The following is a 26,438-nucleotide window of genomic DNA, read 5'->3' on the forward strand; positions in this document are numbered from 1 at the left end:
AAGTCAAATGCAATGCTCACGGATTGGGTATGGGCAAAGTTAGAATGGTGCTACGTTCATGCACCCGATATCTAACTCAGTGTCGTTAAATGCCTGACGCCATGTAGCAGTTCAGCTGCAAGTCTACGTTTCAACCAGTTCACACGCCAGACGCCACTTAGAGACTCAGCCGCAGGGCGGCGTCTGGCGTCTGGCGGGTTGACGTCTGAGCGGGTTTAACCCCTGTTGCAATTCCGAGTATATGAAAAATACTTGTAATATCTATCACATTTAGTAGAAAAGTTTTAATATTATTAACCTTGCCATTGTAACTATCCCATGGCAACGATGCGTTTTCACTCTATATAGTCAAGTCACAATTTAGTACCAATCAGTGTTTGGATGACTCGAGTCAAGTTTTTCGTATGACTTTACTATAAGTATGACAGAACGCATTGTGACAATGCTGCAGGTTGATCACCACAGGAAATGACGTATTTATGAAGTCGCCCTCTTCACCTTGGTCGCAATAGGCGAGTAAAATAAGTATAGGCCTACTCGCACTGCTCAACTCGGATCGTTAAAATCAAATTTCAGCTTGGATTCGATTCATAGAATCGTTGTGTACCTGTACAACCCTACTCATAATGCCATAGTGAAGATCAGTGCTTTTTGAGCACCATCCATACTTTGTGCAACACAAATTTCATACGCTCAAAGAAACAAAAAATTGTTTTGTAAAAATAAAATGAAGATCAGATGCAGAAAAAGAAGATCAAAGGCATCATTAAGAAGACAACTATTTTCCTCCGTTTTGATTTCAGCTCACTTCCAGTTTTTGGATGGTCAGGTCTGTATAACAACCATTCAGCACCACTATCCAAATTACAGTGTATTTTCAGCAAGTGAAAAAATCTTTGCTGGCGGCAATCGTTTTTAAGAGTATGACACTAACGTCTCGGAGGATCGAGCTCGTCGAAAGGGTGCAAAACCCTCATGTCTGTTTAATTGCTTCTGCCCGAAGGCTTGGAAAATAAGCTCAAACTATCGAGGAGAATATAGGCACATTAAAACTCGCTACCTTATGATTCGCTGCTACAACTTGTGTTCTGGTTTTATTTAAATGTAACTCTTTAGCTCAATCTAACTTGAAATTTCATAGCAGTTCTTTTCAGTACTTTTTACACCGCGACCAAAATCCGAGTTTTGATGGCATCTCGCGAACCAAGCCCCGCACAGTAACAAGAAAGTGTTTTTAATATTATAATAGTATGATACGGCGTTACGGGCATGCATGCGGTGTGAAATAGAGAACGCGCAGTAAACAATTGTACGCATCACAGCTCAACGAAACATGTCTATCTTTACCTCTTTGCTTCACATTTGTATCCTAATGTCTATTCAGATTGCGAGGACGGGACTAGTTGATGGCGACTGCCGACCATTTCGACGACCGATCACATCTATGTCGAAAGTTTTGGTCAACCAGCGATGGTCATTTTGGCCAAGGTTTAGTCGCCACCGATCTTTTTGGCACTGCACTTTCCCAGCGGCATGTTGACTAAAACTTGACGTCTTCATGTGTCCCGACGCAGAAGGGGTTGGCCTCGAAATGAATATGTCTCATAATAGGCCCTCACCCGTTCGTTGCACACCTCCAGTCTAAAGTAGGGTTGCCATACGTCCGGAATTTCCCGGACATGTCCGGAATTTCACTGAAAAATCTGCGTCCGGGAGGAATTTCTAAAATATGCCTAAATGTCCGGAATTTTGAAGGCTGGAAGTAGTCTCGAAAGTTTGTCGTAAATCAACATAAACAATATTATTTTCAAGCAGATTTAGGAGAGAGAGAGAGAGGTATGGTATTCTTTTTCGCCTGCACCATCGAGATGAATTGACGACGGAGGTGCGATACGGCCTTTTAAGTAAGGTCATCTAGTCTGCACCCCCATTTTTCTCCTCCATGCTATCCGTGATTGCTGAGCGCCTAGCAGGATAGCTGCGGATACCAATTTTCGAGTCTTTGGTATGACCCGGCCGGTGATCGAACCCACAACCTACCGATCAAGAAGCCGGACGCATTACCATTACGCTATCTCGCTCAGCTAGGCAATTTGAAATTCTTCTTCGCGCTGCGCACGAGGTAATGCAACGTATATTGATATTAGTATGAGCACCAGGCACCACCCTTGCCAAAATGCAATCAAAAATAAACATGAATAACCATCATTTACTGAAATAAGTCTAATCGTAATCGCAATTATAAGCTAACGGTATATTCCTAGAGTTGGTTAAGGCCGATTGGATGCTTCAGTCATAGATAGTGGCTCCAAATCTTGGGGTCGTTTGGCTTTATCTGGGGATCGCGATGAGGTTGGACATAATCACCTTCCTAGGCCGGGAGTAAGTTTGAGCAAGCCGAATTTTTTAGTAATCAGCTTATCAAGTTTTCGGCTGGGCCACGGAACATTTTCAAGTTAGAAATGAGGTCGCGACCATAAAAGGTTGGAAATCACCGAATGTGCAACCTGCTGGTTCATTTCATAGTAGCCTAATGGAAGAATCAAAACAGAATTCAATTAAAATATTTAACCGCCAAACGCATATAGTAATTGCCCGAGAAGCTACATCGATTACCCTATGGTGAGCTCAATTTCGGTGCATTTTTTCAGGCGGAAGGAGGCAGAAAAAAATGTTGTTTCGGACCCGATTAAAAAAACACACAATCAGATAGCCGCCCCGACCTAACAGTATAGCAGGGCTGTCAAACACAATCCCGACAGGCCAGACATGGCCGGCCAGACGATTTGATCCGGCCAATGGAGAAATCTATTGCAGACCCTAGCAAGTATCGATCACCATCATATTACAGATGGCCCAATTTATGACCTATGTTCCACTCCATTCCTGTATACAGTCCTTTGGCAATGTTTTGCTAGTGTGACGTCATATTGACAGACGGTGTGTTATATCTAATTTTAAAGTCCACTAGTGGGCGCTAGAGAGTGTCCGTAATCTGCTTCCCAGAAATATGGTAACCCTAGTCTAAAGCATCCCAACGGTCAAAGAAAAGAAGAACTATACCCTTTGCAACCCATACTTTAAGATCCCTTGAGGGGGGAAATTTGCTTCACAGTAACTTAGGCCTACAAATGTGAGTCTGCAATGATTGTATTTACTACTATCTTTGACCCTCTGGCGAATCGAGCCGTTATTACGAAAACATGATCATTGTTCAGAGAAAGAAATCAGAAAGTCAATTTTACGTGATTTTTCCCCGCGTGTCGCAGGCTCAGATGGGCTGATGCACTGTCTGCCTCGTGACTACTACAATACACCCACTTTCTAATCAGACTTTTGATTACGTAATGATTATAGTGCACAAATATAAATTTACTACGGCTGGTGCGAGACAAGTTATTGTGAAAGCTACGATTAGTGGTGCATCGAAAGTAAAACAAGTTTTTACAATTGCAACGCAACTCGCAACGACAAAAGTTAGGGAGCAACTGCACTTGAATCGTCTATAAGTTTATTTGAATTATTTCACGTCAGAAAAAGTAACAATTATTTTCGATTTGTCGTGCGCTCTGCAATTTATTTCATCCGCACTGATGCGTACCATCCCGCAGGTTGAAAAGCACTGGTGTAGTGTAGATAATAGATAGCCATATGCACGACATGTCGTATAGAGGCTCTCTGGCTTCTATCAAAGCTCAGCATGCTTTTTCTCATGGTTCTCGCTGGGACTTCTTATGTCTGCTAGATCATCGTACATCATGACTTCGCTGTCTTCGTCCGAAATAAAACCAATCCCTTCCTGTAACATACGAGAATACAATTTAGTGTCGACCGAATTATGATGACATTATCTACCGCAGTCGTCCAGCCCGTTGCTCACGCTCGGTATTTTTTCAAAATAATCGACTCTACTTAATTGCCTATGTAATTAATGGCGAGCTTACATTCCGAGAAATTTGCTCTGTCGGGTTTCTTTGTCTATTTCTATACCAGTGGTTTTCAAGCTGGTGGTCAGGTGGCGAGATAGCGTGGTGAAATAAATCTACAGCTGCAACGGCAATGGGTTGCGGGTTCGAGTCTGACCGAGGTCGACTCTGGAATTCCTACCTGGGTGTTGGACATTTACCTATAAGCTGTCCCTCGCCATCTCCTCTGCCTAAGCGTTGTCTCACCTATAGAAGTGGGCCTGGCTACGGTATCAAAATAAAAGAAAATTGTATAGTTGACAAGCACCACGAATACCACAAACAAACAACAACCTATGGGGTCATTTGCCTTTTTGTGGGAGTCATGATGACTTTTGATGAATATGCATTGCATATGCCCGAATGCAAATTTTTAAAAGGGTGTCGTTATTAATTACATGAGATTGTTAATATGGGTCGCGGTATTGTCATGGTTGAAAACCAGTGCTGTTGCACATTGTTAAGTTCCTGTCCTACCCACACCATCGTACTTGTATTCCAATCCAAGAGTCAGTCAGTCAGTCAGTCTGTAATATCTCTTGCTCTGCTACTTCATTCCGGTATATCTGATTACAAATAGCAGTGAGCAAAATACTCGAGTGGCCCGCGCAATCATTGATACACCGCATATGGCGCGATTTAATGGTGTCAAATTTCTTGATAATTGGAAAGAATAGGCACAAGTTATAGAAATGGGCATTTCTGCGTCGGCCATTAGGCCTACCACGCCATGACACAGCAACACATATGAAGTTTTAGAGGCCATGTAACATGCGCATCCGAGAAGTGTGCCAGAACGAGAAAACCTTGGCAGAAAAGGACTGCCCTAGGGCTGACCGAAAACTTCGATATATATAGCCTACATGTACATGTACATATATGTTCAATTTTCCATAGGCGCCTAAATGGCTTGCGCCAAATGCTCCTGTCCTGCCGATCCCCACGAGATAAATGCCATCCCGCAGAGAAAACTTATTTGCCATAGCAGAAATCCCAAATTGAAATCGTGTGCGTCTTTTAGTTTTAGTATAGTATTTTGAATCAGACTGATAGGGCATCTAAGCAGTGAGGAGCATTTCCTTCAAGTGCTGATTAAAATTTAAGGAAGATTTCAGTTCGGTAATCTCGACGACATTTGTTTGGCCAAACTCAGCAGATATTGCTAGCCTTTACAATACAAATGGAAGAGCCGTATTCACCATTGCTAGCCCGGAAATGACTGTGAGCTGCGCCGGCGTAATTAATTATCAAGTTCATTCTTAAGCACAATGATTTATCATTGATTGATGACCAGCAGGCATCCATCGTTGCGGATGAAACGTTTATGTGAACTCGATTCGAGAGTTCAATTGCAAATTTCTAAAACCTGTAGTGCCACCTTTCCCCGAATTTTACAAGCCTTGCGTAAACCGCAAGGAAAGAAACAGCACGATAAATATGCGATAAAATGCATCAATTTATAATAAGGTTAAACCGCTCTATCAAAATGGCGAAACGCGCGTGCACTCATTAAAGAGCCGCAATCAAATGCAGAAATAGCCGCAGTTTTCCCACTCCTGCTCTATAGGATAATATTGTCTGAGGAGTTACCATAAAAATTACCGATACGACAGTGCGATTCGTGAAAGAATACCCACTTCAACTCTGAAGCTTGCTCTAGGGCATCCTTCCACATTCCGACATACGAAACTTTTTAGATCTGCATCCCTGACGATATCAAACCCAACTTTACCGCCGAACGTCGATTCTCGCCAATACTCCGGTGATGCTAATGCATTGGAATATATTCTGAAAATGAGATAGTCGCAAGCTGCTCGGGTTGAAACGCGGTGACAGTCACGAATTTTTACATTTTAAACGCGTAATTTCCAATCGCTTCAATAAGAGTTTGACCGAACATTTTCCGGTAAGCAATTTTTTCGACGAAAATCCCGACGTAAAACTCCACGGCGTCGACGTCAATATACAAATCACGCAGCACTTTCGCCAGTCTCGTTTCTCCTGCGAGAAAGAAAGACGGCGAGAAATAGAGAGAGTAGAGAGTAAACGAATCTTCTCATGTTACAACATACTCTACTTCAGGGGTCGCCAACTGAAAACGGGTCGCGGGTCACTTTTCAAATTTCGTACAGGCCGCGGGCCGCAAAAGTTCAATATCGAGATAAAATAGGCCACACAGTTGTACCATAGTGTCCTATATAGTGTCGACACAAGCAAATCTCACGCCTCAGTGAAATTGTATCACGTCACAATTGCCATTTGGCTACAGGCAATTTGACGGTCATTTTTGACCGGCTTGCCGAGCATTAAATTTGGTATAACGGGTATCAATCGAAAGCTGACTCTGCACAGAGTGCGAAAATATAAATTTGATTCCGCTCGTGGCCCTGGAACTCCCACAATCAGCCTCGAATTTTCCATTGTTATTGGGACGCAACAATGCTGTCTGGCTCTTTTTCTCTTGAGCTACTCTCTCGTTTCGCCAGACAGCATTGTTGCGTTCCAATGCCAATCTCCATAACAATGAAAAATTCGAGGGTGATTGTGGGAGTTCCGGGGCCACGAGGGGAATAAAATTTATATTTTCGTAATCAGTGCAGGCTCAGCCTTCGATTGATACCCGTTATACCAAATTTAATGCTCGGAAAGCCGGTCAAAAATGACCGTCAAATTGCCCGTAGCCAAATGGAAATTGTGACGTGATACAATTTCACTGAGGCGTGAGATTTGCTTGTGTCGACACCATACAGGACACTATGGTACGACGCTGTGCTCTGTAACATGAGCGATGTGCATAGTCACCACTAAATAAAAAATATCCTACTCAAGGAATACAAATACAACAAAATTATCATGATCATTACTTTCATTCAATCTCGAACTATTAACTGCGCACGATACGTAACAACTCTTATCAGCAACCAAAGAATCGATACACGGTAGTTCTGCAAAACTATCTCATCGTAAAGCTTGATCTTGTCGGAAAGCCCCAAGTTGTTTTCTAAACGTCTCGGTCTTGGTCACGACTGGGAAAGAAAGGAAAGGACGTAGTTTATTTTTGTCGTTGATATTTTTGCGGCATATGCACCGACTTATAATATTATAAGTTACACACGATCTGTGCATATGCATACCATGAGTGCATGATGTGCATATGCCGCTGGACAAGGATGATGCAGCTTACTATGTCTTGCTCCACACCCTCCATGCTATCCCAGTAATGCATGAGAGCCAAGCGGGGAAGTCATGGACACCAGTATTAATAATCAGGTCTTTGGTCTGACCCGACCGGGGATCGAACCCACGACCTACCGATCAAGAAGATAGAACGCTTCACCATTATGCTATCTTGATCGGCATCTCAAGGCAATATGACCATTCGTATGAGCTAAATAATCCTCCACGGACTGCTATTACCATTGCCGAAGCCGTATCAGCTAGTAAGGAATATTTGTGTTGGGCACAGGAGAATAGGTCATTTCGAACAGCAAAAACAGTAGTTTTTAAGTGAAATCAATCTCAGCATTTTAAAATGCTTTAAGCGTTCTTCCGAAATTTCAAATCAGGTCGCGGGCCGCAAAATATGACCTTGCGGGCTGCGTGTTGGTGGCCCCCGCTCTATATATACTTATATATTGTGATGGTCAAACTGGAACTATAGGACTGGACACAACGATTCGGGCATTCGAGTATTGAGAATCGACTTTTTCTAGTTACGAACTTCTACGCCTTCATAGTTCACGCAAAGAGTAATATTTATCGGTGAAAAATATAGTTTCAATACTAACTTTCCATCGTTGGAGTATCCAAACTCTAGGTTGGCCGTAACTCATCGAAAAAAAAGTTACATAATGCTACGAATACATTCATGGTAGGACATTTCTGCAGAGTAATGATCGTCTCTCTATAGATAACTAACCTACGTAGGTTAGTTATCTATAGTCTCTCACTATAGAAATTAGACATGGAACGGCAACGACCGATTTTGCAGCTTCGTTCCGCTTCGCTGAGGCTGGAGTGGAGACTTGTTTTGCGTCAGCGACTGTAGGATTTCTGGCAACCCAAAAGCTATCTTCCCGAGCACAGAAATTACTGAATCTGGTCTTGATCGAAAGCTACTGTTGCACCGATTCCGAAAATATAAATTAAAATATTGATCAGGCACTGATCCACCTAGAATCTGTCCTCCAAGTCTGAAATATCGGCATTGTTCAGAACAATCGGGTAACCGCAACACAATGGCAATAACGATGACCCGTTGCTACTCTCCGATTGTTCGAACAATGCCGATTTTTCAGACTTGGAGGACAGATTCTAGGTGGATCAGTGCCTGATCAATATTTTAATTTATATTTTCGGAACAATTATTTATGGATGATGTCTAACTGGCATCATTTTCATCGTACTTATTATCATTAGAGATGGTAGAAACCAGGTAGCGGTTTATCACCGCGAACGGCCTGCAAGGTTTGTAGTGGACATGGGTCAAATCTGGGGAAGCACATATCAAAATGTTAAGTTATTACAGCAATAAGTGACACCACTCCACGGAATCTGTGACGGTCCTAAAAAGTTGCGGTTTATCTAAAAGGTTATAACTATTTGTAAATAAACATGAAGTATAGCATTTCGCGGCGATTTGAGTTGACTTCACTTTTTTTTGCGTCTTGTGCGATTATGTCCCTTTGGTATTCTTTCTTTTAGTAACCCTCCCGAAAAATTAAAGATGTACAGAGTATACAGAATTGAGTCTAATTGTATTCGCCGTTATGAGAGAACGGAATATTCCGCGCATCACTTGCGGACGTTGGAGGATGCTTGAGCCTAGTGGTCTGCAGCCCACACGACCGGCATTTCGGCACGAGCCGTCTCCTAGCCAGGACACAACAACGACGCAACATATACAAAATGTAGGCCAACATGCGACTGCGTGAGTGAGCTCCCAGAAGGATCGGCAACGGTGAAATTTTGGGCCAGACTGATGAACGCGGGCTGGCCGAAACCTGTTCAGGCGTCGACTGTTTGTTCAATGTAAAAAAATATCGTAAGACTTTCAACCGCCCCTATGACTCACCCGTGAGATCCTCAAATGTTTCGTATCTAGGCAGCCCAAAATACTCTCGATACCGATTGAATGGAGGAAGTTTGGCGTCTCGATTCATTTTAATAGTTTGCAATGCCACTGGATGAAGTAACTTGGCCATGTTTCTCCCACCTGTTCCCTACATATATGATGCACGATATTAAATAAAAGGAGACATCAGACTTTGCGTATACTCTTACTCTTCCGGCTATCTGTTTGGACGAACTGATTGTGAATGCTGCCGTTCCGTGATCGATCAACGGTGCGGCATTGAAAATAATTTCCTTCAGTGTGTAATCTTTGCCTAGATATGACCGAATTCATTCATCATTTATGTCGTTCAACACTAGTCCAGAGGTGGTCAGTAACGAAGTACTTCTACTTTTTCGAAGTATTCAAGTAGTTTTCCACTACTTCCGGTACTTAATCAAGTAGATCTTTTTTTCGCTACTTCTACTTAATAATATTTTGTGAACTACTTACTTACTTTTCGCTATTTTCAGTTTATCAAGTAGAAGTAGTTTAATCCCCCAATAAGAAAGATGACCTAAGGAATTTCGGAGCTGTTTTCGCGTATTGCCGACTTTTAATTTTCATAAAAGTCATGTAATAGGCCTACCCAGAATTTTCGTTGCGTTTCGCTGCAGTAGATATGGAGTGACAAGTATGTTTTAACGAAAGTATCGCTGAATATAACTTAGATACCGGGTGGCGAGGTTTCGTTCAGACAGCACTGCGCCTATAACAAATATTTCATTACAGTAAGTATGGTCTGCCATAACGTTTGAAACTATCGTTTCGCAATCTAGCAATAACTTATTTTACCTAGTAGCCCATGACGTGTCTTAATTTGGAAAAGAGGAGTTTGACTTTTTTAACGTTAAACCTGTTTTAGCAGACCACCGTTGAAACTTTCTGGACAAAAGACATGAAATATATTTTCCGCTTTTTAGAAGTAGTAATTGCATTTTTCTTTCAACTACGAGTATTAAACGTTGATTTCTAATCATAGTTTCAGTTCTTTTGTCTGGCAAACATACAGCAGCAAGTGTAGTAATGCATTATATTTCCGAAAATAAAGATATACACTACATGGCATTTTTACGATCTGCCATATTTTTAATTAACGTATACTAATCGTGCTAAGTGTTAAAGCCGTATCCGACCCAACTTCTCCGTACTCCTCTTCGACTGAACTGGGGGCCTTATAATATGGGGGAGGGCGAGTAAAGAATTAGCATCGCATTTCCATATCAATACTATCATTTACATCGCATGATGTGGACGACTGCTTATTCTGTCATAAATTGATACCTCGTGGGATGCATAAATATGAATCAAGCTTTCTACACCTTCCTCATACCTCAATTTGCAGCTTTTGACAATCCATGCGAACGATTTACGATCGTTTTCACAACTACTTACTTACTTGAGTCGATTTAAAGTCAGCCAATTCTACTTCTACTTCAAGTAGTTTTAGTTTGCTTATGGAAGAAGTACTTCTACTCGTACTTGAGTAGATTTTTTCTTCGCTACTTCTACTTGAGTAGCTTTCTTGACTACTTTGATCACCTCTGCACTAGTCACATTGTGTGGGGAAAGTTATTCAATATCATTTAATCTCACCCTGCTCATATAGTAGAATCCAGAATTCTACCTATTATCCAACCAAAATCCTATACACCATCTAAATTCTAAATTCTACACGGCCAGAGCATAAAGGAGACATGATAAACAATCCTGTCCGTAAGACAGTATTGCCCGGAAGAGACGTCATTCCTTGAAATCTCACCTGCGATAGTATAGAAATCTGGCATCGCACTGTGCCAACGATAAAGCGTATTAAATTCGACGGGAATCCGATGGTTTTCCCATTGAGAAGCAGTGTCGTGCATTAGTTCCGGGAGGTATCGCAACCTTAGATAATTCCCGGAAATTTGCTGCAGGTATGAGCTCCCTGTTATGGTCAAGAGCTCGCCTGGAATTCAATCGACAGTTACAAAAGATGGAAATTGTAGCGACCGTGGTATAATTACCCAGGGTAATCAACCTCGCAGTTTGAAAAAGTCTCTCGTCATCCCAATTCGGATGCACTTCTGCCATAATATCGCATACTCTGTTATGCTCCCTAAGCCAAAGTGTGCTCCAATATAGAAGGTTCGGAAGCAAGGCAAAGAAGGGATGACCTAGTGCGAATCGGATGTGTTCGGGAGTTGAGGCAGGGTATGACATGTTTATTCCGGGACAGTCTGCCAGCTTTGGTGGGTACTCCTTCGAATTATGAAACATAAACAATTAGCAATATAGATTACGGTGATTCATTTACCAGGAGGCCTACCTCTCCATTCAAAACCTGCATCTTCATCTTGCCTTCTACCATCGATCTGAGAATTCTTTGTTTTTGCAATGTTTCACCGTAGATATGAGACATATCAATCTGTATTAAGTTCGTAAAGGTGGCCGATCGATAGTATGAAATCAACACTGTGCGTTGTTAGGTTCTTTGAAAACGAGCGGACCGTCGTTTGTTTTACAGTGAACACATCTGTTTGACAGTTGTGGCTGCATGCAGCCTAGAGTTTTCATTGCCTACCGTATGCTGCCCCCAGGTTAACAGCGGAAATTCTCTGTAAGATTTTAATGCTTGATGGGTGAGATGTTGTCCATAATATGGTAGTAGTACGGAGGTTCGTCGAGGGCATGCTTTGAATTTCGTTCTGGTGAATACCCTTTTCACCAATTCTTCTGGATCAGGAAGCTTCTGTGGTCCTATATATACAGACCACGTATCAGGATTCTAGAATGTAACTAGAAAGGGTGCGCGTACATTTTTCGCAGATATGATTGAATCAGTGAACCTTAAACATAATAGGAAAAAAAACTAACGGTATCACTGACGTCGCTGTATACGAGTGTACGGTGAGGTGATCCTTAATAGCTCGGCCGGCACAGCAAACCTTTTACTGCTGGCCCCGACGCCCGAGTATTATATATCTACATTGTAAATAGCGATATTTAATATAAGAACATACCGGCTATTCCCATTGGCGTAGGACAATTTTCAGGGACTGGTTGCATTGTGAGTGCATAATAGCTCTTGTTTGCATAACCATCCCAGGTGGTATATGAAGCAGCGGTGTTGAATGCTTCTGGAGACTTCGGTCGCATGGGCATAGCTGCGGATTATGATAAGTCAGAAACTGGTATATTTGTGGAATACAGCCTACGTCTGCGCATGATATGTTATGTATCGATATAAAACTTACATGTTAATAAAACGCGCATAAACATTCTGCTCAAGAAGTCAATGTTATTGACAATACTCCAAATGTATTTCCAGCGCACCAACTGTGACTTGACGAAAAGCGGCGATGGCATGAAACGAGTCTTGATCCAAACTCTCCACGTCGCTGAAAGTAACACGCAGGTCAGGGTTTGCCGGTTTGATGAAGAGCTTGACGTTCATGCAGATATATACCTATTTCGCAGTTGTTGCCAAAATATCCTGTGCCATAGCAGTCACAGCTGTATTCGGCGGTGAATCCTATACTGTTACATATGCCGAAGTTCATGCAGGGGTAAGAGCAACATGGATTGTCTGAAAAGAGCAGGACATCTTTGACGGAGTGCTATATGTGTATAATAGCCTGATGTGCATGCCCCGTATTAGCAGCATGTTACACAAATTCCGACGTATATGAAATGCCGCACATACAATTTTAAACGCAGCGGTATTCAATGCACTAAAGGACGAATAATTGTGACTCGGACATTTCCTCACGTTGGCCTGTGTATACTTCACATACCATTATATCACAATCGTCGGCAGGGGAGCCCTGTGGAAAATTTAGTTTGTTCCGTCGACAATAGATGTGCAATTGTGCATGGATTCGAAATGTGTGTCATTGAATAAGAAAGTCAAGCAGCGAATGACGTAACTAATAGTCCTAGCGATAATATGCTCGCAATTACGTGTAACTCCATCTTTCAAACTACCAAGATTCATACTCGCGAGTCGCGACTGGCGTGAAGTGGCTGATGCGATGGCGCCACGACGAATACCGATTTTTCAAACGATATAATTACCGTAAAGCATATGCTTTACACCAAGGGTCGCCAACTCAAAAAGGGTCGCGGGTCACTTTTCAAATTTCGTAGCGGTCGCGGACCGCATAATTTCAATATCAATATAAAATAGGCTACACAGCTTAGCAACCACGATTTAAAACTTTATGTTAATGCAACGCAGTGTTATCTTACATAGGCGATGTGCATATAGTTACCACAAAAGAAGTAATATTTTATCAAGGGAATACAAATACAACAAAAATCATGATAAACAATTTCATTTTATTCTGAATTTTGAGTTGTGAACGATATCTGGCAACGCTTTTCCGTGACTATGGAATCGATATTGGGGTTAGCGAGAGACGTAACTAGATGAAATACCAACTCAACGTAAAGCTTGATCTTATGGTGAAGCCCTGAAATAAACCGTTTTCTAAGCGTCAGTGTCTGGGCCATTGTACATCAAGGCAATATGCCCACTGCCCAGCCCATTTATATCAGCTGATTTTCCCTCGATGGAATGCTGTTGCCAATAGTTGCCATCGCTAAAGCCGTTTCGGTTAGTGAGGAATAGTGATGTTGCGCACAGGAGAATTGTTAATAGTGATGTTGGGCACAGGAGGCATTTCAAAATGCATTTCTTAGCATTCTTCCGAAATCTCAAATCAAGTCGCGGTCCCGCGAAACGCCTGTCGGTGACCCCTGCTTTACACCGCCTTGTTTTCATCATAAATACATCCATAAATACTGATGTAGCCTACTTCTATGCTAAATACTACTTGCTATAATGTAAAATGCAAAAGGTAGGTGTGGCATAGTCTGACTTCGAAAACTATCGACGCATGAGTAGAAGTAGTCTGTAAACACGAAGTATCCAATCTGTGCATCTACCTATACCTACAGGAATCATTACAAGCAATACACGGTTTAGCATATAGTGAAATCGAATAGTTGATTGTGCCCTGACTTAATCATGAAGATATCCTTCAAACGCACTGTCTACTTCTGATGTCACATACACAACAACGATGCTAATAGGACAAGGATAACAAATATCGAGGCGAGGGCTCGGCAAGAACGTCACGCTTCTTGGCCACTTCTCTATGTATTATATATTATATTACGATTGATTAGAGCGCAACCGATATCGGATTTATGAGCCGATATCGGTAATTTCTTTCGAAGGGAGATATCGACTCGATGTTATCTGGCGAACAGATCAAATCGTTTTTGCTCTTGTTTTAATTGTAGCGTGCACCAAACAACATCCATACTTACAACTTTCTGATACGTCACAATTCCCGTTCTGCGAGATAAACGCCACGCACCACAACCACAGTAAAAGACCTGCAATAGCACGGTATTAGCCCTCCATTCGTATTACGATTTGTCATCATTATACCTGACTTTGCATTGTACAGCATGATGCGCAATCTTGACAATTAATAGGGTCTGTATACAGCAAGCTATCTATCTATCGTATCTATATTTCTACTGTACAGTACACACCTGAAGCGATGTCGCATGTCATGGCTATATGGTATAATTATCTCATAACGGCGGTAAATGGGTCGGTTCAAATCAAGAGTTCTATATTGCGATGGTAATCAATGACAAACCGCTTAAAATAAAGTCTACCAATACATACAGTAGATAATTCCTGTCATACACCCTTATTATCAGATGCACAACACCTTTCCGGAATTCTTGTCTTTGAGAGTCGCAGCTTTACATTTTCACCACGATATAAAAACTGACAATTTTCTGACATGCTAACGAAGTATAGCACTTGATTTCTTTCGAGTCATGCCCCAACGTCACGCCACAAGTCACGAACAAACGATCAATATGCTACGCTGCTGTAGCCTGCGGTATCATCACAATAAAATATTTCGATAGTACAACGGACAATCGGACATACTCGTTCGGCAAAGTTACATCGATCATTTGATAAAACGACTTATTGATGTCTGCAAAATTAATATATTGTCGGTGATCAATCTTCTAATTAGCTATTATTATTGACCTTTATCGATATCAAACCTGGTATTGTCAAGGAATGGTTCAGCTAAGAACAGTCATTGTCATTATGAATTTGAGTATTATCGATGAATAAATCATTTGAAGACGATGATATGAGGTAAATAAGAGTAATATTTCTGGATTTGGCGAAATTGGACACTTCAATCGCGGATTGATCATGATCATTTTTTTGTTCGATTCTTCGTAAAATTGCAACTGATATGCTTCGGCCCGGGGCCTACGTATCGTAGGCCCCGTTCGGCCTCTATAAAAGTAGTTCGTTTGTCTGTCGTGGTGAACCAAAATCTCATTCATGCGATCGCTTTGCGAATAATGATTTTGACGTCATAATGGCTCGTTTTGGGTCGTCAATGTCAATGCTGAAAGATAAGCTTTCAAAAGTACGTTCGTGAGAAACGTTTATTTAAACCGCCGAAGACCTTATCGCGTGCCACTTATCAAGAGCTATACGGGTACGAATTAATCGCGATCTATGCAACCGGCTCTTAAGGTTATACAAATATTCCTTCTGTCGACATAGGACCGGATTGTTTAGTTTAATGAACGTCGATTCCAATGCTGTTAAGTGGAATGTAGATCTGCCCTTGGACAGAACAGAAAGCATATCGTCGGACTCGGAATAGTTTTAGGCGCAAACCGGGTTATCAATTAAATGTCGACCGATGGATGGATTGCACGCTGTTACTTGATTATGCGACGTGCCGTTTGACGCCTTTTTGCTTTGATGTGCCAGGTTTTCCAAATCGAGCGGCTGTGATGTCGATCTTATTACATTAAGAACGTGCTGCTTGATGCGTTCCAAGTCCAACAAACGTTGAGATTGAGATGTGCGTTCCACCATACCGACTGTCGCAGTGGCATTTGTACTCATAAATAACCATACATTGGTAAAAAGCGCCGGGAGGCACATCCTTTCGAGTGCTGGCAAAATTTTGTTTCGTTGTGCATACAATTCTTTCATTCACAGTGTTATAACAAGATTCAACACATGTTCGAATTAAGTTGGTAAATCTGTTGGAAACGGAGCCAAGCCAAGGAAGGTGGATATAGACTGGACATTTGTTTGGTCCAAATTCCAGCGGTTGCCTAAATGTTCACATTTTTCCCCAATGGCGAAGTCTATAATGCTATCAGGAAAGCCATTTTTCGATAGAATTGATCTAATCAACTCCCATTCCCCAGTCAGTTTTCTTTGGAATCATATCATAAGGGCTCTATGAACAAGAGTACCAATCAAATTAAATTTTCGTTTCTTAGGACAGAAAAAGTTCACCCGAGGCCATACTATGCACAGACAACCGATGTTCACATCACTACCTCTTCAAATCTCCTGAAATTTGGTACACGCACAGATGAGCTAATTCCAAATAGGATTAACTTTATTTTATGAAAATTGGACTTTGGGGTCAAAAGTTACGTCACGACAATTTTCTGCTCATTTCTGGTCTGCACATCTCAGGTTTACTCAATGAAATATTGAAGAAGGTGTAGCTAGATGTTGGACGACAGTTGAGATACGGCACTTAGATTTATCTGAAGCTTGTCTGATCGTCCATATTTCCAAGTCAAATTTAATACCCTGTGGGGTAGGGTCAAAGGTTAAATTGGGGGGGGAAATCTAAAATCAGTCAGGCGTTACACGATTTAGACTGTGGATTGCTCAAAAACATATTAAAATATTTTGGACAAAACGATCTATAATGAAAGTTTGCTTCAAGGAGAATTCGTTTATACCTGTTTGATTTTAGTTTTTAGACTGTAAAGTGATGAAATTGCACTTTCAAGAGCACACTTCATTTATACACGGAAATGCAGTACTAGTAGGGCGTGTTCGGACATCAAGTCCGGGGTGTTTGCGGATATCATGTCTGGGGTGTGTTCGGACTGTGTTGCCATTCGACATCCTGTCTGGGATGAGTTCGGACTGTTTTGCCCCTCGGACATTGTGTCTGGGAGGGGGTGTTTGGGACATCATGTCTTGGGTGGGTTTGGACAGTTTTTCAACTCGGACATCGTGCCTAGGGTGTGTTCGTGATGTGTTTCCATTCGGACATCGTGTCTAGGGCGTGTTCGGACATCATGTGTGTGGTGTTAGCACTGTGCTGCCTCTTGGACATCTTGTCTGGGGGGTGTTCGGACATCATGCCTGGGGTGAATTCGGACTGTGTTGCCATTCGGACATCGTGTCTGGGATATGTTTGTGCTGCTCCAGACATGCCTCAGACCTGATATCTGCGCACTAGATTTATCCGGACATACTCCGGTGCTGATACCTGCGCACCAAATACCCCCAGGCATTGTCCGGACCGAATATCTGCACCTAAACGACGCGTGACCTATATATGACCTATATGTCTGCGGAATACTTTGAGCATTGAGAATTCGATCAGTATTTAGATTTTCGGAATCACTGCGACAGTTAGATTAGATTACTATCAGTTATAATAAATTCTAAGCTATTTACGATGAATTACATTATCAATGGCTTGTGTTTGCTTCTGTGCCTTACCTGTTGTTACGCGCTTTATTTCCGAATAATAAATATGAAATATTGTGATTTTTGGAGAAAAAATTTCAAAATCGTGTCATTCATGAACATACAAATAGTACCATACCAAGATACCAATAGTAATTGAAAGTGTCACAATTTTCAGTCACCCATCCTAACGACAGGTGAGGTACTGTCTCACTTGCCTCCACTAAACCGACGTCACTGATGTGTCACAACTTTAGATGGATAGCCCATAGTCATATTAATGCTGTAGTGACAATATTTGGCTCCACCTGTGCATGTGATCATGGGTTCTCGCATTTAGAAGGACCATCAAGACGAGCCTATGTTCCAGTAACTCAAGTTTCGCATGCTTTAATAAGACAACCAACATGATTAGTACGGGTATCAATAAGACAACCAGCATTAGTACGGGTATTAACAGATAAAAGGGGGGGGGGGGCACGCGACGGATCCCATGGAGTCAGTTGGAATTAGTGTTACCATGATGTCACGAATTTTCAATTGTGGCGTAACAGTTGATTGACATGTATGGCTCTTTGGGAGTCAATATGAAAAAATAAAGCCGATATGACTCTTCGGACAAAAAGGGTTCCCGACCACTGTTCTATATGATTGGCTGCACATCATTTCTTTTCGTCTCATTCCATCAACGCCAGTCTTTATGTGATCCAGGGGTCAGAAGAACGACCGATGAATGTGCTATTATTGCCTTCGCTGATTACGATAAGTCTATCAGTCTTGCTTTCATGTGTCGTCAGTCTCGTGGGCCTGTTCACTATTCGGTTGGTACGAGAGGTGTGTCAGTGCAATTCTTCGATTTCGATGAGATGAAGCGTATTGATGAACAAAATTGATTTCATTATGAGTATCCCTATCCCTCAGACAAAAAGACAGGGTCTACGCATCCTATACTGAGATAGGCTTTATAGGCGCCGATCAATACCACAATACACCATATAAAGTCATATAGAAAGTTTCTCGCCGAGCGAGATAGTGTAATGGTTGTGCGTCCGGCTTCTCGATCGGTAGGTCGTGGGTTCGATCCCCGGCCGGGTCAGACCAAAGACTCGAAAACTGGTATCCGCGGCTATCCTGCTAGGCGCTCAGCAATCACGGATAGCATGGAGGAGAAAAAACCGGGGGTGCAGACTAGATGACCTTACTATAAAGGCCGTATCGCATCTCCGTCGTCAAAGCATCTCGATGGTGCAGGCGAAAAAGAATACCATCTCTCGCTCTCTCTCTCGGATATATGTGGCTCCGCGATGTGTGTTGACCGAAAGTGATCACCGCCTGTTTGCCGGTTCATTCAATTTGCCACAGTGTACAAATGCCACCAGGGGCACACGCAAAAGACAAATGTATAGTCCGAAGATGAACAATTTTTTCACAAAGACGTGACCTAGATTTTGGAACACACACTCCCCTCAGCTCTACCGGCAACTCAGATCACGTGGCGTGAAAGAGGATCGCACATTAATAGCAATACATTCCAATAACAATTATTGAAGAACATTCAGTCGCTAATTTGAATGTTTTCGCGCTTCGAGTGACTTTCTTACAAAAATACGTTGACTTCACATGAACAGCAAAGCGTGCCTATGATTATTCATCACGTTGACAATCGTATTGGGGCCCAAGAGCAACGATTTGGGGCAGGGGTCTCAAACTAAACTTGTGTCGCAGGCCGGATTCAAACCTTCAATTCTCTCGCGGGCCGGGCTATAGTCAAATGATTCTACAATGTTGCCTCAAAATCCATGTCCGTGTTTTTTCACTTGAATACCTTTTTATCAAGCCTATACAAGTGATATTATATTACATTATATTCAATTGTATATTGAAGTTCTGTACCTCCAAGAAGCTCTACATTATATTACTATCAAGGGGATCCATTCTAGCAACACCTTTATTCGGAAACAACGGAATTGACAAAAGTAGGATGATTGACCGGTTGAATATAGTTATTGACAAACGTGACTACGAACTTTCACCCAGGCACATTCCGAGATTATACGCATATTGATTTGAAACAAGCAATAAAACCTTACAACTCTATTCGCGATCCGGTTTTCCGTTTGTCAAATAGAGTTTCAGAAATACTATCACTATAGCATCTCGACATTTTAACATCTTGCCATACTCAAAAGAGTCTAGCCCGAGAACCGTGTCAAGTAAACCCACTTGTAACTTTCCGGTCAACTCAACGGTATATACCCATATGAAAAGTAGACAAGATTAAGTGAGTATATACAATCACTACAACCTAAAATCCATAGCAAGTTCGGTTGTATTCATAGCCCGACGACGCGTCTGTTTATATTAAACTTTAAAGGTAGTTTCTATTCCGTAAGATTAAGTAATTACTACGCGGTCTATTCTACAAGATAAAGTAATTACTACTCGATATATTTTGCAAACCAAAGTAATTACTACTCGGCGCGCGACTTGAGATTAACATATTACGTTTTAGTATACGAGATTTGAAAGTCTCACCGACGTAGTTTGAAAATGCATTTCTTACGATCGAACGCTGGTGTTACTTTATACATAAGGATTGACACGATGAAGCGATGTTGGTCAATATCCATAATGCGACGAGTGAGTAAAATACTCCGATTTATTCTCGTATCACGAGCAAAGTATGCAGCTGTATATACAATGTATATGCAGCGCCAAAGACAAAAGCTTGATAACCACCGTATATTGGCCCACCCTATCTTCTGATAGCACGGGGCGGATCGACAATTTCTCTGGTCCGACTCCGATCCGATCTATAATTTCTTCAGTACTCTGGTTCTACTCTGGTCCAACTGCTGCTAGGCCGGATTCTTGAAATCACCGATATCCGATCCGAGAAACTCCGATAATCATCTACCAGTAGGCCTGCATATTTCTAGTAAACTACAAAAACAGTGGATCATACAGTACGGGTCGCCTGTTGGTGACCCCTGACTTATCTGCTACCTGCTGCGCTATTATTGGTATGCCCGAGACCATATTTTCCAATCCTGTTCCATAACTGGTTTATTAGTAAAAGATTAACGATAACAATTTGGCATGTGTATGGCGTTCATGTAGCTAATGTCTTTATAATGCTATAGATAGGTACGCAAACTCGTCTAGAGGTGCATACTCTTTTACACTCGCTGGATTTTGTCAAAGCTCAGCATTCTTCTTTTTGTTGTTCTCCTCGTTAGATGTTATCTCTTCAAGATCGTCGTATACCATGACCGTGCTGTCTTCGTGCGAAACAGGACCATTTCCATCCTGTAAATATATAGAAATTATGTAGGCCTGTATCTGATTTGCACTGTGGCGAGAATCCCACTGTACTGTATATGGGTTGGATGTCGAGGAAGAATTTGGTACGTACAATTTAGACAAAAACTCTGTCGGTCTGATACCGATGACAGTATCGACGCTATCTTATCCAGTATAACCAGAGGAGGTCGAAGTAGAAATGAAACTTACAGTATAAGTATACTCTTGGACGTAGGCTACAATTCTCCTCAAGTACGAGCACGAGTAGTGCCTTTACAAGCAGCCCAAAATTACTTCAAAAATTTTTGTTATTTTTTTTTAGATAATAAATCGAAACTTTCTTCTCCTGTTGCAATGCGGCTACTGCAGGGGCGGGCAACTTCTCCAGTCGGAGGGCCGGATATAGGAAAATTAAGTACTTGGCGGTCCGGATTGCTGAATCGATACATTATTCGCCCATTTATCCACATATAGAAGGAATAAATCGTATTTAATGAATGTATTTAACCGACATTAATGTCACTTCAAAGCCATTTCTCGCCGATAATGAGGAAACAATGTGGATTGGAGAATAGCATTGCCATACAGACAAGCACCGCTATGTCTGCTTCTCTCTGATCAATCAACACGCGGTGCATTCCTTAATTAGGATTTCAGGGCGTTCGATAAGCCCGTTACCCCATTAGGGTTGAGGAGGTGACGAGATAGCGTCGTTGTCCAACTGTGTGGACTAATTGATCTCGATATTGAATTCATTCGCCCGCCGTCCTCTATGAAATTTGAAAAGTGGCCCGCGAGCCGTTTTGAGTTGGCTACCCCTGGCATGAGCGGTGTCTTGCAAAAGCCTAAGTGTGACGTGCTACAAGTCGGCGTTTACCGAATAAAAAATATCAGTCTGATGTAAATGACCATTGTCGTCGACAAACACCATGATTACCACAAACGACATTAGGGTTGAGTACATCGTAAATGCCGCTAATGCAAGTCTTCTCGCTTCGACGAAGTTACGCATAAGCTCCACTCTCGCACGCTGCGCAGTGCGCATATACACGTATATATGAAACACACAGTCACTAAATTTGGACCTAGTAAGCAAGTAGGGGGAATCTCGGCAGACTAAGGCCCCGGGCCACATTATCATGTAAGACGGAAAACTGTCCGCGGGCCGGATCCGGTCCGTGGGCCGTATGTTGCCCGCCCCTGGGCTACTGGCTTGAATTGAGCCAAATTTGGTGTGTATAGGCTTAAATTAGGTAAGCTACCAATTTTATCACGACCTAAAAATGACCTAATTTCGCAATCATCTCAGCGGGAGATCGCGTCGCGTTACATTGTGCACAGACGAATCTCGCTAATTGGCAACACGCTTCTCGCTAATTGGCCGCGGCCGCGCGCAACACTGATAATACGACTTATTGAATTGCAACTGAATATTAGCGTCAGAATGGCCATTTCATAAGTACGGGGTTTTGCGTTTCAAGAGGAGGGGGTTTCGAGTTCGACCCCTGAAACCCCCTCCCTGGCTACGCGCCTGATACTTCTACTTGGCAAATTGTAAATAGCGACGATTAAATAAATCACAAAATTTGACAATGTAGATGTAGCGGAATACCTGATTTACTAGAGTAAATGCTACAAGCAGAGAAAGACTACTGGGTAAGTATTTCGGTAGTAACCACCTTTGAAAATAATGAGCTAAGCTAAACGGTGAACAATGAATGTGAACAAATTCATTCACACTTTACAACAGTGTTTCCCAACCTTCGCTACGCGAGTAACTTGACCCATAAAAATTTGAAGTTTGTACTTTCAGCAATATTCGCACCTAATGGTGAAGTTAAATATTCGCGATTATCACAATACGTCCCTTGAAACATTGTCGCAGAGTAATAAGGTAGGGGAGCGTTGTGCTCCCGCAGTTGCCAATCTCTTGTATGTGAATGTGACCTATCCATATACGAACCTTGTGTATATTATGGTTTCAACGCATATCAAATTTATGTATGTACTGTACAAATGATTCCTGGTGTTACATACGCCTATTTCGAAGTGCTTTCGGCGATTTGGATTTGCGGGATGCTGGAAAGCATAAAGGTTTTATCCATGATATGAATCACGCATTTTCATTTTTTGATTATTCTATATTACTTCCACGATTATGTTGCAAGATGTATAGAGCTATCAAATGGCTTTGATATTAACTGTCACGAAGGTGATATAGGTGATACGCGAATACAGTGCAAAATAACAACATGTCTTTTCTAAATTGTTGCTACTCCACGAGCGCCTCTCGTAAGGTTTCCATACTCCATTGATAAATCTTTTACGCAGTACTCTAGCAACCGTAATTAGAGTCCATTAGTTAGTCGAGGTAAAATCGCGGAAGTAACGCATCTTTATTTTTATGTTATGTTTGGAGGGGTGTCAGTTGGTATCATACGGTTTGGTCTATTTTTCAAGCTGACAATTTCGGTTTGTTGGCCTACAGGCCTGACCAGTGAATTTTATGGCATAACTAGATGACCTTCTATCTTAGTGGTCGGGAACCTATGGCTCTTTTGGGTATAAGATATGGCTCTTTGCCAAATATTTATTTTTGTATAATCAATATTGCAACGACTTGTTGGTAAATTTTCATCACGGCCAAAATAATTATTCTCGCGGCAGTAAAAACATGTCTTTGAGAGGTAAAGACTATGTCGTCTGCAGGTTTAGGGGCTCTGACCCCCTCTTTTCAAAATCTTCAAATTGATGTTACTGTCACGCCGGCGGCCAATATCACTCGCGAATTCTATGTACCCGACTCGAAATCTTGAATTTTGCGATACGTTGATTAATCAAAGAGCATAGCAGACACGGCGACGCCCATTTCAAAACGCAGTTTTCAAATACGCATTGTCTTCCTGATCTACGTCGTGAAAGGAACTGTTGTGAATGTGACAATTACAAACTGGAATTACAAACAACGCCCACTATCCGCGTTCTTGATCGGTCAGTACTCAGTATATAGCTCTGTGTGGTACCGGCGATAAAATGTAGGCGCGTATTGCGCAACTTTATGTTACCGCCAAATACTTTGAGAAGTCGATAAGTATTTAGATTTTCGTAATCAGCGTGACAGTCACATTCGATTAATATCAGTTATAATAAATTCTAAGCTACTTATGAAGATGGCTCTTCGAACAAAAAAGGTTCCCGACCACTGTTCTATCTGCTACTAGTATTTTTTCCATGCCATTGCCATTTTGGCACAAGACGTTAGTGAGCAGTAGTTCTCAACCAGGGTGCCGATTGTTCACCTATGGAATGCCGCGAGAAAATCAGGTAAAGAAAAAATGAGGCGACAGTCGACATTTACAGAAATTGACGACATCCAAATTCTGAGTAGCATTTGGGATGGTAAAATAATTCAATTATAGTATGATCGGCGGCTCTACTATTTTGATCCGCACATTAGCACACCTTTTGAACTATCCTTGGCAGTTATGTTACAGGCGCGAGCTTTATAGGTTTACATCGTCTAAGAATCTCAGTCACCGTACAAATTACCGATACAATATGCATAAGTGCGATTTGTCAAAGCTAAACCTGTATTGTATTGTATTAATGGGCACAACACAGTGGAGCTTATCGCCTTTTTAGGCTTTGTGCTCCACGACACGAATTTCATAATGTTCAGAGGTCTTTGCTTTTCTGTAATCTTGGGAACGTTCTTCAATCTCTCTCGCTGTCATTCTTCATTCTCTCTCGCTCCCATGCGTCCCCATCGTGGCCATTGCTGCCGACTTGTAGCACGGCTCACTTTCATTCTAGGCTTTTCAATGCACTACCGTAGTAGTGAGGTCGGCGATGAGGAGCCCAGAGAAAGCTAAACCTGTAAGAGGCATCCGTCTATAGTTGATCAGATAACTCACGATATAACAAACCAACCTCGACTCTGAAGCTTGCCGTTGGGCACCCTTCCACGTTCCGGCATACGAAACCTTTTAGATCAGCATCCCTGACGATATCAAATCCAACTTTACCGCCGAACGTGGACTCTCTCCAATACTCCGGCGATCCCAATGCATTGGAATATAATCTGAAAACGAACATCGCAAGCTGCTCGAGTTGAAACGTTGCAAGATTCACAAATTCGCACATTTTAAGCGCGGGGTTCCCAAGTACTGCATTAATTGTTTGGCCGAACTTCAGTCTGTACACAGTTCTCTCGGCGAATATTCCCACGTAAAACTCCACGGCGTCGACGTCAATATAAAAATCGCGCAGCACCTTTGCCAGTCTTCTTTCTCCTGAGAGATAGAGAGAGAAAAGGAGCGATAGAGAGAGAGTAAAGAGTAAAAACACAGCAGACCAATCCTCTAGACCAGTGCTTTTCAGCCTATGTGACAGTTCGGACTTGTGCGAATGAAAATTTCAGTGCGACTGACTAGCGGGGTTCGAATGGAAATCCGGATGAGTGCGAATGAAAACCGTCCATATTTCTCACTTTTTTTGACGTTGAATAATTCAAATAAACTTAATAGGATATTAAGAACAGTGAGTCCGGAACTTTTGTCGTTTGGACGCATTTTAACAACTTCTTGGTAGCTGTGCTTTTCCACTTCACAAGTGAGGAACGCTCCCGATCAGACTTGGACAACTTGAAAATTTTCAACTTTTCCGAATCAGATTAGAATTAGAATTAGAGTTTCACAGTTTTTTTTCAATTAGATTATAATTAGAATTAGAGCTACAGTGTTTCTTCGAATTAGATTATAACTAGAACTACTGAATTTGCAAAAACTAGGAAATTGAATGAAATTGTGAATGGGAAATGAATACAGCAAAAACCAGTTCATATCAAATCACAGTGCGTTTCCATAACCACGAGAATGGTTTACTTCTGTGCACCAAGCTTGATTCGTTTTTGTACTATATACCAGGGGTCGCCACAATCGCGGCCAGCGATCTGATTTGTGATTTTGTAAGCACGCGTAATAAAGCATTTTGAAATGCTAAAATTGATTTCAATCACAAATTATTATTGTTGTTGTTCAAAATAAGCTATTCGCTTGTGCCCAACAACTCTATTCCAAAGTAGCTGAAATGGTTTCGGCGATGGCAACAGCAGTCCATCGATAAGCATATTGCCTTATATTGCCTTGAAGGACAATAGCCCAGACACTGCCCAGACCGAGAAATTATAAGGACGTCCCCACAAGATCAATCTTTATGATTAGATAGTCTATCAGCTAGTAACATGTCTGACTAGCCCCAATATCGATTCATTATCATTAGTCGCTGGAAAGCGTTGTAGGGTATCGTATGTAGCTCAGTTAAAAATAAAATGACGCTTACGACCATGATATTTCATGTTGTATTTGTACTACTCTAATAAAATATTAGTTTTTTTGTGGTAACCATGAGCTTCGCCCATGTTAGTCAGCACGTTGTTGTACTAACATAAAGTTTTAAAAACAAGAATCTTGCTCGCAGACTAGCAGCTACTACTCTAGCA

General features: G+C 41.8%; 2 protein-coding genes across 3 annotated transcripts in view; both read right to left on the reverse strand.

The window, feature by feature from the left end:
- Positions 1-3,489: 3,489 nt before the first annotated feature.
- LOC145452351 (prostaglandin G/H synthase 2-like) overlaps positions 3,490-26,438 on the reverse strand; it is a 140,033-nt gene continuing 117,084 nt past the window's right edge. Inside the window, exons 1-14 of one of the 2 annotated variants that reach the window (XM_080330555.1) lie at positions 14,519-14,710; positions 14,395-14,463; positions 12,527-12,646; positions 12,315-12,458; positions 12,081-12,224; positions 11,642-11,817; positions 11,387-11,485; positions 11,085-11,319; positions 10,841-11,026; positions 9,249-9,352; positions 9,040-9,187; positions 5,816-5,966; positions 5,603-5,753; positions 3,490-3,799 (exon numbers count right to left, since the gene is read on the reverse strand). In XM_080330555.1, coding sequence (XP_080186681.1) covers positions 3,689-3,799; positions 5,603-5,753; positions 5,816-5,966; positions 9,040-9,187; positions 9,249-9,352; positions 10,841-11,026; positions 11,085-11,319; positions 11,387-11,485; positions 11,642-11,817; positions 12,081-12,224; positions 12,315-12,458; positions 12,527-12,646; positions 14,395-14,463; positions 14,519-14,540 — 1,860 coding nt within the window. In that variant the 5' untranslated portion in view covers positions 14,541-14,710 and the 3' untranslated portion in view covers positions 3,490-3,688. Of the gene's footprint in view, positions 3,800-5,602; positions 5,754-5,815; positions 5,967-9,039; positions 9,188-9,248; positions 9,353-10,840; positions 11,027-11,084; positions 11,320-11,386; positions 11,486-11,641; positions 11,818-12,080; positions 12,225-12,314; positions 12,459-12,526; positions 12,647-14,394; positions 14,464-14,518; positions 14,711-26,438 lie in introns of those variants that run through there. The other variant, XM_080330556.1, reaches the window with a different exon arrangement.
- On the reverse strand, positions 20,604-25,073 carry LOC145452359 (prostaglandin G/H synthase 1-like). The gene is made up of 2 exons (XM_080330563.1): positions 24,869-25,073; positions 20,604-20,944 (listed from the first exon to the last, which is right to left on the reverse strand). The coding sequence occupies exons 1-2, from the start codon at positions 25,031-25,033 to the stop codon at positions 20,834-20,836; spliced, it is 276 nt and encodes a 91-aa protein (XP_080186689.1). The 5' UTR covers positions 25,034-25,073; the 3' UTR covers positions 20,604-20,833.

The sequence above is a fragment of the Botryllus schlosseri genome, chromosome 12 (genome assembly GCF_051294905.1).
Source record: "Botryllus schlosseri isolate E-star chromosome 12, Bs_hap1, whole genome shotgun sequence".
Taxonomy (NCBI): domain Eukaryota; kingdom Metazoa; phylum Chordata; class Ascidiacea; order Stolidobranchia; family Styelidae; genus Botryllus; species Botryllus schlosseri.